Below are 16023 nucleotides of genomic sequence, written 5' to 3'. Positions count from 1 at the left end.
GGCAGTAAATTTGATACAATGACATATGTATAATTCAGATAGCTGTACATATATACAATTCTCTAATTATATTTCGTATCTTTTAGTTAGTAGGCTACTTAGGGTACTAGCTTAAATGTAGCCTAACTTACCAATGTCTATATCATTTCTCCACTTCTTTGTGTAGGCCTAGCATATAGTTTTAGCCCACCAGCTTGCGATCATAACACAGTGTCAAACATGCAATTCTACCAGCCAGACAGGTCATAGTGTCGTGTCAAACATGCACTTCCAATAGCCAGACGGTCACCCAGTTCTCCTACCCTACTCTGCCAGGCATGGCCAAACCAGCCAACGTTCACCCGCCAGTAGTTGTAACACTTATGATATTGTACTTGTATGATTTGGTTAGTCATTACAAAGGTAACCCTGTAGTTATCTGAATCAGTGTAGTCAAATAGATTAACCACCCAGACAAACAATAAATTACACTTACAGGTTCAGCAATTATTCTGTCTCAGGATAAGCAAATTATAAATGTGATTGTAAGTATTCCCTCAGGGACATAGTTTGACAGTTTACTTCTGAAGTGGTCAATTAGAACATTAATTCAGTGGACAAATCCCACTTCAAACATGTTGTACATGCTCACTCTGTATCATTTTGAATCACACTATTCTGCAGCAATGTCCCTAGAGTGCCAGCGCTGTGAACACAGCAGGGGTAGTAAGTGGAGTTGGATCACAGTTTTCTCTGAATAGGGTGAGGGTCCTGTTTCTAATCCAAGTGTCCTCGACAATGAGCAATTAGCGTGTCCCCACGTGGACAAGAGAGAGAGAGAGAGAGAGAGAGAGAGAGAGAGAGCCTGCATTGTTTGAGTGCCGAGCAGAGAAACCCATTGTTCCATCCTCCAGCCCAGAGGTTCCTATAGCTGTCACCTGGTGTGTGTGTGTGTGTGTGTGTGTGTGTGTGTGTGTGTGTGTGTGTGTGTGTGTGTGTGTGTGTGTGTGTGTGTGTGTGTGTGTGTGTGAGAGAGAGAGAGAGAGAGAGAGAGAGAGAGAGAGAGAGAGAGAGAGAGAGAGAGAGAGAGAGAGAGAGAGAGAGAGAGAGAGAGAGAGAGAGAGAGAGAGAGAGAGAGAGAGAGAGAGAACGTGTGTGTGTGTGGGGGGGGGCAGGCAGAGTAAGGGGGGAGGTGAAGAGATGGGGGGGGGGGAAGGAGACAGAAACGGATAGAAGGAGAGAACATGTTATGGAGTGGAAAGCTGATTGGTGTGAAGAACCCCCTTTATGTGTCCTAGACAGCTTGTCACTGGGCGGGCAGGGCGGGACAGGGTCACTGTTCAGGGTGTTTTCACAGTGCTAACAACAACACCATCAACATCATCAACAACAACAGAGGGACACCTTTATTCCCATAGAAGCCTTTGACCAGCCTTTGTCTAGTCTGCCTGTTTTCAGACAGGAGGATTGTGCCAAACTCCTCCAGACTTCAGAATCGGGATAGCAGTGTGGAACCGTCTCAGCCCAGTCGTCCATGAGCCTCCACTGGGGACACTGCCAGGGGAGGGGGGGGGGGCGGTGTGGAGAATCAATTAGAAGAGCGGAACCTGCAGCAAATATGACTGGTGACAAGGTTTCACATCTCAGCCAATTCGGGTCTGGAGTTCAAAGGAGATGATATTCATAAGGAGGGGGGGGAAAGAAAAGCTGCTTAAGATGACTGGCTGGGACGTGTCTGAATTGTGGAATGAGTACACAGTTAGGATTTCTTTTTATCAGCAGAGATTTAAAATAATTTTCTCCATTGCAGAATCGCAAATGTATCTTTCCTTGTCTAATTGAAAAACTGCTACCCAGATGTTCTATATCATCTCCTTCCGTTCCAGTTGAATTTACTGATAAGCACTTTTCTTTTACTGAAGCTCTATTTTGAGTTTTGTCTTCTTTCTTTTTTTGAAGTTTATTTCAAATGCATTACTTAGTTGACCGAACTAAAAATTGAATAAACTCTTAACCATGTAGGGGACTCTAACCACCAAGGGAAGTCTATCCTGACTTGCTGACCTGTCCTTTCTCTGCTGTCCCTCCCCAGACAGTGTCAAGGATGCTGTGGGCAGAAAGATCAAGCTGTCTGTCAAGAAGAGGGTCAAACTGGAGAGCAAAGGGGACAAGATGGAGAACAGAGTCCTGGTGAGTCCCCCTGCCGCCTCCTCTGCTGTCCTGTCCTGTGTTGTACAGAGTCCACTGTCATCCATAGCATCAAAGGAACACGCAACATGCTGTGTAGTGATTGGGTGAGTGATGGAGGCCCAGAACAGATCTCTGAGAACTCAGCCTTCACGCTGTCTTCACACAACTTCAGTTTGGCTACATTAAATGTTTGTGTCCGAAAGCAGTAAATCTGATGTCTCCTGAATAATTCAGACGCAACGGGTCATCAAAAATGCATGTTGTCATCTTCTGTGTTTAATGGATGAAGTGATGAAGAGCCTAAATGAGGCGAACGAGCTGTCCTTCCCTCCGTGTTAGAGCCCAATCAATACTCTGATGGAAACTGACTCCCCATATGAGACCAGGGGTGTGTGTTGGGAGTGACATTGCTATGGAGATGGCGTTGAACTGTTCAGCTCTCTCTACCGCTGACATCCGAACCCACAATCTACTGTGAGGAGTTTCATCATGGACAAACACTCTGCAGGAAGTGTTTTCTTGTCCATGTTTTAGTCCCATCTGACATAACTAGTGTGTTTCCCACTGGCCATGTTGTTTTGAGTTGTGGTGGGCTCTGCACAAACAACAGTGAGTGGTGGGTGGTTGTTGCGTAGTTGGAAGCGAATGCTGGAATGTCTCCCAGTGGTTCTCTGGAATTCCGTCGGGGCGTGGACCACGACAAGGACATGCTGACTTCTCATGTTCAGCTTGACTGAACTAAATAAATAAATCAATGAAAGACTGTAAATGGAAGTATTTGGTGTTCCACAACATAGGGGGGAAATGGCACAGAGGAAAAACAAACAAGCCCCAAACTTAGCATTTACCCAGATTTCTGACACTCCTGGACCCAGACCCACACAAACACACACCCTCCACCATCATGCAAAACCTCTTTCTGACTGACAGAAAACCCTGTGCCGGGATTATGGTCTGAGAAGGTTGGCTGTTGGCACGATAGTGTTCCCTTCACTGAGGAAATGGAGCTTGCCAGCTAGACTGTGACTGGGGTGGGGGTGTAGGGTGGGCGCACAGTCGAACTTCCTCTTCATCCCTGTTTCAATAGTCAGGGAGGAGCTGTGTGTGGGACGTGTGTCAGAGAGGACTATTAATTGTTAACTTATTCATGGTGTGTGTGTGTGTTTGCTCTCAGAGGAGTGGCAATGGGCTATAAATCACAGATGCTTATCTGAGGAAATTGTAGAACCTTCTCTGGTGCTCTAAAACAATGATGTGTATACATATAAATGCTAATATATGTAAATGCAGGTATGAAGTACAACATTTGTTTTTATAGATGTTTTACTGTCATTCCAACAAATGTTTTAGATCTCTCCTTGCTTGTGTGATCTGAGATAGTCAACTTCCTTATGGGGTGAACACACAAAACATGGAACACCTGAACAATATATCTAAATGTGGTTCCTCTAACTCTGTCAGGTTCATGTCATTGACAGGATGTTGTGTAAAGTCAAGTACAGTATGGAGGTGACATCCAACCCTGGCTCCAAGTCCTGAACCAGTTCTCCTACCCTGGCCGGTGCTCTTACTGTAGGTTGCTTGGCTTCATGCTAAGGGTGGAGGTGTGTTTGCAGTGGGCTTCCCACTAGAATTCCTCACCCCAGTGTGAGTGTTACAGTTGGCTGCCTCTGCTTGTGTAGACCACAGGGTACAGATCACAGCCTGTCCCTAATGCCCACCGCCAGTCCAGCCTTCTGCCCCAGGTCCTAGTGCCCCTGTGATGCCGAGGTTACCAGAAGTTGCTAACCAGGGCTAACTGGGCATACATATGTGTGTTTGTATAGCCAGGAGGCACTTCCTCTTTTTCGCTAGCTGGTTCAGCTGAGCCAACATCACATGTGTCTACCAGTGTGTACTGTACACAGTTTGGTTCGGTGGTCACGTTAGAGTGATGAACCTGCTATGCTCAGCATAGAGCTGGAAAAGAAGCACATCTGCAGCGCATGAGAACAGGCTTCAAATACAGCTTTGTTTGTTCAATTACCATTGAAGCCAGCGGTGCTTGTGTGTGTGTGTGTGTGTGTGTGTGCTTGTGTTTGTGTGTGTGTGTGCATGTGTGTGTGTATGTGTGTGTCCTCCAGAGGCAACAGGCTCCTATTGATCCTTGGCAGACCTCTGGGAATGAATCCTCCTCCTTCTCTCTTAACTTGAAAAGCTCTCCTGGTCTTTGAAAACTGGATTTACTCTGTTGGTGTGGCTACACCCCACCCCCCCCCCCACACACACACACACACACACGTGCACACATGCTCAATGCTGGTGACGGCCAGAGCACCTTGCAGGTCAGCCAGTGTGTAGAAGCAGAGGGCTGCTCCTACAGGACGAGGTCTGCCTGTGTGCTCTCGTTCAGTGTCTCTCCACATGAAGAATTCATACACAGCTGTATTTCTGTGGTTTCAGCTTAGTGCGGTTAGAGGTCTGCAGAAGGGTGTTTCAGTGTGTGTTTGTCGAAATCTCAGTCTTTCTCTCAACCCTCTGCTTTTTCCTGGCTGGGTTCTTTCTGCTTGCTTAGCAGCTGATTCGTCATTTGAAACTGGATGTGAAAAATAGCAGTTAAATTATCCAAAGGAGGTCACGGTTTCTACAGGAAGAATTGGTGACACACTGACTGTGTTTTACCCTGCTTATCTGCCTGAGGTGTGTGTGTCAAAATGGCCAGTATTGTGATTAGTGATGTGATTGGAGGTGTGTGTGTGGATGGTGGTGTGTGGGCTGTGGTGTAGTTGGTAGTGTGGGTGGTGGTGTGCGGGTGGTGCAATTGATAGTGTGGTGTGTGTGTGTGTGTGTGTATGTGTGTGGTTGGTGATGGTATGTGTGGGTGTGGTTGGTGGTGTGGCTCCATTGTCCTGTCCGCTAGCAGCAGCTGTACAGTGGGCCGGCCAGCACTGCTCCGCCAGCACTGCCCTGTCAGCACAGCCCTGGGTGAATCACTGCAGAGCCCATCCTGGGCTGGAGGGAGGGAGGGAGGGGACAGGAAGCCCGGCCTACCTAACACCACCTCCACTGTGTGTTGGTGCAGCATGTTCACTCTCCACAGAGAAGCGTGGATCATATTTGCCACTCTATGGAACTCAACTGTGAAGTCTATACAATGGGGTTTGGGTTTAGCTCAGTGGTAGAGCCTTTGACTACAGATCAGGAGGTTGAACGTTTCAATATCCCTCTGTATGTTACTCTGGATAAAAGTCTGCTGAACGAATACATTATTATTATCATAGACTCCAGTTGTTGTTGCAGTTTCCTCTGGTAGTAATGTGACATGTGACTGCTTCGGGAGCATGTACTGTAGCTGGAAGCCTGGAGGTTGAAAGGAAGCTCAGAGGAGTTGCTGTGTCTTACATCATGTGTGATTACCGTAAGATAAGAAGGGAGGGGAGCGCATAGTGGGGGGTGTGGGGGCAGGGGTTCTCTAAAGTGTCTGTGCTGTAGATACTGTATGTGCAAAAACTGTGTCTGGCACCCAGATGAGGTCGAATTGGAATAACTGAGACCGTAGGAAACCTGTGTTCCCCAGACAGCTGGGCTGCAGAGGTGTCATAAACATTTGCTTCTAGGATGTTGTCGGCCTTCAAACAACTGAGATTAAAATGAAACGCGTTACGAAGAAGAAGAAGAAGAAAAACAGCCCGACAAAGATTCAACCTCACCGCAAACAACGTTACACTCTTTTCAGACATTCAACAATGTAGTCAAATAACAACAACAAAATCAAATCACAGCAGTTAGCTCCACCGGATCCGAGAAGGGGCTCTCCACGGTGACAGTAGACCACATGACCTCATCACCGTGACTAGGCTGTGCCATCAGCACCATGAGGCTGTCCTCTCCCTCCACATGAGTCACTGGCATGGGGAAGTGGTTCATGTGAATGACCAGGAGGTTCTGTGGAGGATGAGGGAGCACGTTGAGAAGCAGGAGACGAGAGCATCCACGCTCAGCAGGTTCAGAACATGCCGGAGACGGCATCTTCCACTTTTTCCTCCATGTCTATCCTCTGTGTGTGTGTGTGTGTGTGTGTGTGTGTGCGTGCGTGCAGGTTTGTGTGTGTTTGTGTGTGTGAGAGAGAGGGAGAGCCCTGGGCTGTGTCTAAAAGAAGAATGTTCTGATTTGGGTGAACAACCTCCTTTGAGTGTCACGTCAACCTAATTATGATGTTGGATCACTTCACTCAACACAGGACATGAGATGAGCACAGTAGAATGGTATTAACATGTCAGTTCCTGACTTGAGGATGAACGTATAAAAGATTCATGCGAGCTGCTTTGCCAGGAACCTTGTTTGTGGAGGGAAGGATAATGGCAGTCATCATTAGCTGCATCTGCTGAGAACAAGGAAGTATAACCAGCACTATTTGTTGAGAGCCTCAAGGAGCCATAGGAATGAAGGGAATTTGAACACACACACACGTACGCACGGTTGTTGTGGTCCACGGAGAACAAGCCCATGAGCAACTGATGTGTAGAGGCTGTTTGGTCATGGAGAGGACTTGTTTCTCTGAATTTCATCAGTCCACAGAAGGAGGCTTTTACCTTTCTCATCCCCCTGTCTTTTCTCTTCTCCTTCTATCTCTCTAAAAACAGTACTGCAGGGAATATTATCTCTTTCCTTGTTGAGGGAGGGGGGGGGGGGGGGTTAAGATGTGAGGCTGTAGCAGACCGTCCAGCCGACTGTCTGGTAGATCTTCCTCCTGAGAGTCAAGCTGAGGAATATCAGGAGCGCTGCGTTTGGTCTATTTTCAACCTGTCAGAAATGTCTGGAAATATCTATTCTCTGACACAGTCCTGAGAGCTTAAGGGCTTTGTTCCTTGTTTTTCAGTTCCGTGAAATGTTATTTACATGTTCTCTCTCTCTCTCTCTCTCTCTCTCTCTCTCTCTCTCTCTCTCTCTCTCTCTCTCTCTCTCTCTCTCTATTGCTGTCCTTCTTTTTCTTTCTCTCTCTCTCTCTCTCTCCCCCCCCCTCTCTCTCTCTCTCTCTCTCTCTCTCTCTCTCTCTCTCGCTGTCCTTCTCTTTCTTTCTCTGTCTCCTCTCTCTCTCCCTCCACAGGCTCTGGCGTCTCATCGAGCTTACCTCTTGACTGCTCGCATCCCTACCAAGGTAAGGACTGACACGTGCTTACATACTGTGTGTGTGTACTGTATTCTTATTGAGGCCAGACTTCCCTGCCAGAGGCCTGATCTGCTAGACCTGTCAGCTTGGTACTGGCATAGTAGTTGTGGCCTGCAGAGAGGGCTGTCTGGAGAACAGAGGACAGGGTCTGTCTCTCTTTCTCACACCCCCACTCGCACACTCTCTCTGTTGGTCTCTGGTGTGTAGACAGTTCTGAAGTCTTCTGTTTCAGTGTATCTATCTCTTGATCTGTTTACTTTTCTCCTTTTCTCTGTCCGGCCTTTCTAGCTCATATCTCTGAGCCGCATCGCATCGTTTGTGGTTTTTCTGTTAATAATAGTGCATTATTGTTCGGATTATACACACTCTCTCGCTCTCACACACACACACACACACACACACACAGAGTCTCTCTCACACATACTCGCATCCACACAGTCTTTCACACACGGGGCCATCCATGCTTCATTAAAGATGGGGAGGCAGACCACTGTAGGAGACAGTTGGATAATGAACGAATCACTGAGCTGTACAATTAGTCCCACGCTCCGCTCTTCTCAGCGGCCCGTTGCTATTGGCTGGCCCTCACTACCTCAACCTCGCTTATTGCTCATTGAATCTTTTTTTCACTTCCTGTTTCCTGTCCACTCACAGCATTATGTAATGAGCTCTTCTCTGTATGTGTATTTGTGACCAAGAAGTTTAAGAGAGAGAGAGAGAGAGAGAGAGAGAGAGAGAGAGAGAGAGAGAGAGAGAGAGAGAGAGAGAGAGAGAGAGAGAGAGAGAGAGAGAGAGAGAGAGAGAGAGAGAGAGAGAGAGAGAGAGAGAGAGAGAGAGAGAGAGAGAGAGAGAGAGAGAGAGAGAGAGAGAGAGAGAGAGAGAGAGAGAGAGAGAGAGAGAGAGAGAGAGAGAGAGAGAGAGAGAGAGAGAGAGAGAGAGAGAGAGAGAGAGAGAGAGAGAGAACGTGTGTGTGGGGGGGGGGCAGGCAGAGTAAGGGGGGAGGTGAAGAGATGGGGGGGGGGGAAGGAGACAGAAACGGATAGAAGGAGAGAACATGTTATGGAGTGGAAAGCTGATTGGTGTGAAGAACCCCCTTTATGTGTCCTAGACAGCTTGTCACTGGGCGGGCAGGGCGGGACAGGGTCACTGTTCATGGGGCCAATGGGGTGATGGGGCCAACGGGAGAGAGGGTGAGACACCAGGGTCAAAGGGATGATGGGGAGAGTTGGTGTGTGAGAGAGAGAGAGACAGAGAGACAGAGAGACAGAGAGACAGAGAGACAGAGAGACAGAGAGCGAGCTACATGTAGAGAGAGTCAGGTTAGTTTACCAGTCAGTCAGCCAGACTGCAGCTCTTCTATTGCCAACCCTTAGGAGCTCTGCCCACCTGGAATAGTCTGGCCTCGCTCCCTGGCCTGGCCTCCAGCTCTGTGTGTGTGTGTGTCGGAGAGTGTGTTTCTCCAGGCACGCATGCATTAGCAAGTATGTGTGTTTTTGTCTATGCCTGTGTAGACTTCACAGCAATATGGTCTGCATTTTATATGCAGGTGTTCCTGCACATTTAGAAGTGCTTGCACCTTTTTCCAGACCTTTTATGGAAGTAGAGTGACCAGCACCGGTCAGTGTTTGTTCAAAAACGCCTTCATTCAAGAGGAAATGAAAGAATGTGGACGTAGCCTGTCTAGTTGTTATTACCTTTTGATAGAAGCTCAGGCTCTGCTGCCGGAAACCCAACCCTCATATGACTCAGCACAACCTTGGTTCTGTACAGATGTGCAAAAAATCTCCCTACCCGTTCATTTCAGAACAAAGCTATTCTGCAGACGTACCGTCACTATTCCAGACACTCATTATCCCTCCCAGTCAGACAATGTCGTTCAATCAGTTAGCCTTCAGGCCACAGCCTGCACTCAGACCTGCGCTCCTATCACACATGCAGTCATTCATTCATTTATTCAGTCATTCATACATCTTTCTCTTGCAGATTGAGCAAAGCTTCAATTACCTGGAGATTCAGGGAATCTCCTGTAACAAGCCCACACAGGTAACAGAAAATCACTTTGCCCTGGAATGTTTTACACCTGCTGCAGTGTTTCTGTTCCAACATGCAGTCATTTGATAATACATCAAATGAAGACAAATTTGAAACAGTTGTAAGTTTTATGTGACAAGTCAAGGTTGTTAGACGCCTCATGGAGATTCACAGGAGAACCACAACCTTTCACCTGTACAAATTTATATATGTGTGTCTTTTTGCATGAATTGACTGTCTGTAAACCCACTAATGGACACTTAGTTTCTTTATTAGTGAGCAGCTCTGCGGAATAGTATGACATGGAAGTTGAACTGATGTGGGAGGATTTTTAGAAGTTCTTAAAGTTTGTCCGTTTGGTCTGGCTGGGATGATTGGGGTTTCCATGGTGCAGGTTACCGACACTGTTCTCTCCTAGCTGGTGGTGGAGCATGAGCGGGGGGTCCTCTCCCTCAAGATGGTGTCCACGGACGAGGTCAATGAGGTGGTGGCCCACATAGGCAGCTGTCTGCAGAGGATATGTCCTGGCTTGTCCCCAGTGTGAGTCTCTCTCTACCTCTGTCCCTCTCTCATACCTTTTCTCTCTCACCATACCTCTATATTTAGTCTCTGTAGTCTCTCTCTTTCTCTCCCTCTATCCCTCCCCACCACTACACTTCATAGAGGGATACGGGCAGGGCAGGGTTCATCAGAGGCCAGCATGCAGACCTCTGTCATGCAGGAAATCCTAGCCTGTACCCTATAGGTGTACCCTAGGCTGTGCCTGAGGCTGTACCGCAAGCAGGAAACCCTAGCCTGTACTCAGCCCCAGCCCGTAAGCAGGCCCAGTCAGCAGGCCTGAAGGTCAGTCAGAGGTGCTCCAGCCACGGGAACCTCCCTGCCTCACTGCAACACAAAGACTGTCTGTCTGCTAGACACAGCTCGGACTCTATCATGTTCGTGGGAACAGTCAAAGAATGAATGTTTTTCTGGATTGTTTTTGCCATGTTTGTGTGTCGGTATGTGTACACAAGAGTGTATGTGTGTGTGTGTGTTGCTAAAACTCCTTGCTGAACCCCCCTCCTCATGTGTAACCTTTAACGCAATCTGCTGCATGAACAACTGAAAGTTTGTACTTGCTCTATGACAGGGAAGTATGAAGCAAATGCAGAAATGATTATTGAGCTTAAAGCATAAAGCAATGCGCAAACCACAGTTATTGTCCACTGACCAGAGAACAGAGAGTGACTGCGGTTGAGCCTGTGTTCTGTGTGTGTTCTCCTGCACCTGCCCAGTAAGGTGATGAAGAAGCTGACCATGGAACCCTCAGAGAGGATCTCCGGCCTGCAAGCCCTCTGGGAGACCCAGAAACTGGCCGACCCTGGACCCTGCGGTACGGAGTCTGCGGCTCCGCTGGGCTTTCTGGGGCTAGGGGGGAAACTGGAATCGTTTGTGTGTTTATTTGTGTGTGTGACTGTGTATTTATGAGTGACGTACTTCTGTCTGTGTGTTTGGGCTCTTACTTTTAATGGATGTGTGTGTGTGTGTGTTTTGTGGATGTGCTTTCATCACACTGACTCTTCTTTCTCCTGTGTGTTTGTCCAGGTGGTTTCTCCCAAATGTACAGGTGCGTGTGTGACTGGTTGGGACTGCCTTACAAGGAGGAAGTGCAGTGGGTCAGTATCTGTCTAGAATCTAGTAGAATCTATGAAGATGCTCAAGTGTGTTTGACGCTGACAGGATATGTTGTGTGCTCTGCCAGGATGTGGACACCATTTATCTGACTCAGGACACGCGGGAGTTGAACCTTCAGGACTTTAGTCATCTGGAAAATAGGTGAGTCACGGAGCCTAGTTTGCTACAGGAACTGGCTCTGTTTGGCTGCAGGCACGTCTCACGCGCGCCATTGTTTAAGGCACTGGCTGAGTGGACACATGATTGATGAATCATACAGTTCTGGGGTCTGTTTTTAGAGCACATCATTACTGGAGAGACAGGAGGATAGGGTCTGGGGTAGTCCATTGGTGAACATTATACAAAGAATATTGAAAATGCATATTGAAACCATAAAAGAGAAGTGAGCTGTGTTATTTGAAGAGCATTACTTGACTGTCACTTAACTCACATGTTTTCTCCTCCGCCCTGCAGGGACTTGGTGGCCATTATCGCAGTGCTGGAGTATAACCAGTGGTTCACAAAGCTGTCCACCAAGGATTCCAAACTGGTGAGTTAATTTGAGCGTGGATACCCCCCCTCTCCTGTCTCTCCTCCCCGCGGAGCAGCCTGATGTTTCTGTGTGATAAGACACGCAAATCCCTCAAAGACAATAGTCTCCATTACACACACTGTCAGACCCAGCCCACCCCCACTCTTCTCATCCTAAATCTGCCCACCCCCTCCCACTCAGCCCCCACACTCCTCCCCCACCCTCCCACCCCCCTCCCGCTCCCCCACCCCTCCTGTCTAGTGATTTATCACACACCTTCGTTCTCCCGGCCCTCTGGGCGCTGCTCCATCCGCTTCGCATGCTCTCTCTGCTTGATCCATTCTGACTGGGTATTTGTAGAGGAAGATGTTTACACAGTAATGGTGTATCTTATTATCCATGCAGACTAAGCTTGTCATATGAATAATACATGATATGTATGCTTTTCTCAGTTTCAGTGCGGTTAATTAATCTGGCCAAAGGCTTATTTGTGTGTGTAACGGGGCATTTTTGTTAAATGTCCTGTATTCGTTGACAAAGGAGCGTTGAGCCCTCATAGTCTGTTTGGAGGCCAGGTTGCCATGGAAACCTGGACTGGGATGGGAACACAAAAGGTGGTGGTTTTGAGTGGATTTTGATGCGTTTTCCTGTCTGGCAATGGGACAGCACAAATAATGTTACAAATAAAGGATAGCTTAAATGTTTTGCTTTCAATTATATGTAAGAGAGTAGCCAGCTAATCCAACTGTTTAGGGTGTCACAGATGTACATAATTGTATGGATATTACTGTCTGTCTGTGACCTTGCGAGTGGTTAGTATTATGCTAGGTAATATCACAATAGTATTATTAATAGTAATTATTATGATTATTATTAGTAATAATAATAGTAGTATTAAAGTAGCACTATGTAGCATGCTACTGTAGCTAGTTGCACCATTATGATAGCTAGTAGCAGTAGGTATATTGTTAGCTAGTAGCAGTAGGTATTATGTTAGCCAGTTAGCACTAGGTATTATGCTAGCCAGTTAGCACTAGCTATAATGCTAGCCAGTAGTGGGGTCCGGGGATAGAAGCTCCTCTGTACCCTGTAGTATGCTCTCCTATCTGGGACATTCCATTAGACACGCCCACTCTATCTCCCAGAATCCCGTGACCCAGAATCACACCCCTCCCCTCTCTCTCTCCCTCTCCCTCCCCCTGCCCACCCGCCCCCCTCCGCCCTCTCTCCATACTCTCCCTTTCTGTCTTTCTCACTCTTTCTTTCTCTCTCTCCTCCAGTCTTTGTCTCTTCCTCCCTATCTTTCTCTCTCTGTCATTCTCTCACTCTCTCTCTTTCCATGCCTGGCAAAGAACAACAGTTCTCTCTGTGCCATCTCCCCTCTCTCTCGTCCTCCTGAAAGAGACATCTCACGCACAATCCCTCTTCTGTTTGGAAACAATCAGCATGTTGCTGCTCCAAATGTGCCTCATACATGCGGAATGCCAATTAGCAGGACCAACACAATGTCCATGAGTGACATTATTTTGATCTGTGTTTGTCTGATGAATGTCAACAGATAACCCCAGCTTTATAACATTGTCCTGGAGACTGTGTGTGTGTGTGTGTGTGCGTGCATTTGAGTGTGAAGCAACAGGATCGAGAGGCAGAGGGAAATGGGTCAAAAGCATTAGAAGGCATGGCCCCGTATACATTTTTAATCCATCTTAAATATAGTTAAATGTTGGGCACAGCCTTTTTCTGTTAAATTCTATTTTTCATGTATAAATGATTCTGCATGTCACAAGATAGTTAACCCAAACCCTAGTTTACGCCACATTTCATTCTGTTTAAGATGGAAAGTAACTGACTGTTAACTCTATTATCTGTGCTGCTTATCGGTTGTTAGCTCTATTATCTGTGCTGCTTATCTGTTGCAACGTTTATCCATGTCTGAGCTCCTCAATAGAGCAACTGTACTGACTTTCAGTAAGGATGTCGTAAAGAAATAGACTCCTAGAGACGAGGCCCTTGACCTTGTGATGCCTTAACGTGTGTGTCCAGTCGGCGGACGTGTGTGACCAGATCCTGAAGGTGGTGGCGCGGTCCAGTCGTCTGGAGGACTTGGTTTTGGACAACGCAGGACTGAAAACGTGAGCCTCCGCTCGATACCCAACTGCAGAGCTCATTTACCTAGCATGCAAATAAGCAAAGAAACAAATTGAAGAGTGCACAAATGAAAAACAGTTAGATTAACGGTACATGAATGTGCTGTGTAACTACATAGCAATGTCTGTAGTAAAGAACATGGTACTTACACAGGAACTGTTAAACCATAACTGCGTTATGGTTTAGCGGTACAAGTTACTGTACATGTGAAACTTGCTGTGGGGGAGGTTGGGCTTTTCAGGACTAAGTGGATGTAAACATTGATCTTGTTTTGGTAACACAACCTTTTACTGCCCCTTTACAACATCCACTTACCCCTTACACCCCTCCCCAATATTGTGCTTTCGTACACTTTTGTTATAACCTAAATTGCTAACACTTAATCCATTAATCTACATAGGAATTGCAAAATACCAACAATGCATTCACTATTGGTATTGCCATGAAGTTGAATGGTAGTTAATGTCACTTTTAATGTCAAATGTTGCCCACTATTTTATAGCACTGGCCTAGATTTACTATACTCTACCCATTGCTTTGATGCATTGTCATTTATTGGTATACTGTCCTGCTGTCTTCTCTGAAGGGATTTTGCTCAGAAGTTGGCTGGTGCTCTGGCCCACAACCCTGTCTCAGGTCTGCACACCCTAAGCCTGGCCAACAACCCCCTGGAGGACAGAGGTAGCCGGCTCCCAGAACACACGCCACAGGGGACAGTCACACAGAGTAGACACAGAGACAGAGAAAGCTGTGCAGCTCTGGCCACTGTTTCTGTTCAGAAGACACTGAGAGCTGCTCCATCAGAGCAACGCAGCATGCTCTCATACCGTAGCCCTCAGGATGTGTCTGGGCTGAATTGATAACATGCCAGTAGAGGGTATTCTTTAGATAAGTTAGGAACAGCCTGAGGTTCTCTCTATTCCTTCGGTCTGGAGTTGAGAGAAGGTTGTTGAAACAAACAACGTGAGTGTTCAGCAGATTGTTGGCTGGTTGAATATTTCATAAATCTATAAAGTCTAAAACTTATTCAGGTCGTCATGAATTAAAGATACACCAAAAATACTCATGTCAGATGCAGCAGTCTCCTTGTGTTTTAATAATGGTATTACAATAAACTGCAAGATGCAGATATGAATAAACTGATATCATGGCTGATGTTTGAAATGAGGGTGTTCATGGGAATGCTGTTTTCTTCTGCAGGTATCTCCTCTTTGGGAGCACAGTTTGCTAAACTTCGTAAGGGGCTCAAGCATTTGAACTTCTCCAAAACGTCATTGTCACCCAAAGGTAGATATATACCTTTGTTTCTTGTGTTCATGTGCATTTGAAAGTTAGGAGTTTGTGGTTCCACATTATCAATGTCAAGCATGTTTCACCGAATTGTTTCTGCTAGCAGTTGAAGGTCCCAAGATTTCCAGGCTAACACAATGCTTTTTTCTTTTCTGGCATGGAAAAAAGCTTGCCTGAACTGAATGGTTCATAATGGATTGATGTCTATAAATCAGCCAGTCTTGCCAGGGTTCTGGCCCGTTTGAACGCACCTTAACGGCCCAGTATTTATCTGTGTATTGATCCATGTCCCCCGGGAGAGCTGAGCCAGGTCTGCTCTCAAACCATACTGACGGATGGGAGTTTGGTCCTGGAAAACACAGCCCTCCCTCGTCCCTCTGCTCCTCCATTCCCTCTTAAAACCTTCTCTCCCCCCCCCCCTGTCCCCCCCCCCCCCGTCCTCCTATCCCTCCTCCTCCCTCCCTTCTCCCCACATCCTTCCCTATGTGATATGACTGGACTTGTGTAATCCAGCCCAGCCCTGTGACGCACAGGCATACACAGTCAAATGCACGCTCGGAGGCACACAGAGGCTTACTCAAAGGCATACGCACACACGCACATACACCCAATTTCCTCCATCTCAAAGCAGTTATTTTTGTCTGCCAGCTGACAGCTCCTACTGCCCCTTACTGCCTGCATCATGTCTGACTGAATCCCAGCCTCAAGCATGAGTCACAGCTCTAAAGGTCAGAGTTCATATGAGCTTGGTCACGTGACCGGGGTCTAGCTGAAGGCCAACCCAAAGTCTAATTCTCACTACTTATCTCCGAGCACAGGAATGAGTCCTGACAGACCACAAGAGCCAAGTAGTCTAACCTGACAGTGTTCATAGACGAGAGGAGACGTCCTCAAAAATTCCTGGAAAGCACATCATTGCGATTGTCCTACAAGTGTCTCTCCATCCAGAGTGTGCTGTATCATTAGTCGTCCATATTATTCCTACTAATTAGCTGTACTAAAACACTTCAAGTCTTCAAACAAATGCCACCATCAGCGGGAGGTCTTCTTG

General features: G+C 47.0%; 1 protein-coding gene across 2 annotated transcripts in view; it reads left to right on the top strand.

Moving 5' to 3' along the window:
- LOC146300993 (F-actin-uncapping protein LRRC16A-like) overlaps nucleotides 1-16023 on the top strand; it is a 34362-nt gene that overhangs the window by 594 nt on the left and 17745 nt on the right. For both annotated transcript variants that reach the window (XM_084708562.1, XM_084708560.1), the window contains exons 2-12: nucleotides 2072-2169; nucleotides 7256-7306; nucleotides 9302-9361; nucleotides 9768-9889; nucleotides 10624-10721; nucleotides 10934-11004; nucleotides 11091-11164; nucleotides 11477-11552; nucleotides 13578-13666; nucleotides 14269-14363; nucleotides 14883-14969. In XM_084708562.1, the coding sequence (XP_084564688.1) occupies nucleotides 2072-2169; nucleotides 7256-7306; nucleotides 9302-9361; nucleotides 9768-9889; nucleotides 10624-10721; nucleotides 10934-11004; nucleotides 11091-11164; nucleotides 11477-11552; nucleotides 13578-13666; nucleotides 14269-14363; nucleotides 14883-14969 (921 nt within the window). The remainder of the gene's footprint in view (nucleotides 1-2071; nucleotides 2170-7255; nucleotides 7307-9301; nucleotides 9362-9767; nucleotides 9890-10623; nucleotides 10722-10933; nucleotides 11005-11090; nucleotides 11165-11476; nucleotides 11553-13577; nucleotides 13667-14268; nucleotides 14364-14882; nucleotides 14970-16023) is intronic.

This window comes from Hypomesus nipponensis, chromosome 2 (assembly GCF_054491055.1).
Source record: "Hypomesus nipponensis isolate SF chromosome 2, ASM5449105v1, whole genome shotgun sequence".
NCBI classification, from domain to species: domain Eukaryota; kingdom Metazoa; phylum Chordata; class Actinopteri; order Osmeriformes; family Osmeridae; genus Hypomesus; species Hypomesus nipponensis.
Note: the sequence above shows the minus strand (reverse complement) of the source record. Positions and strands in the feature narration are given on the sequence as shown.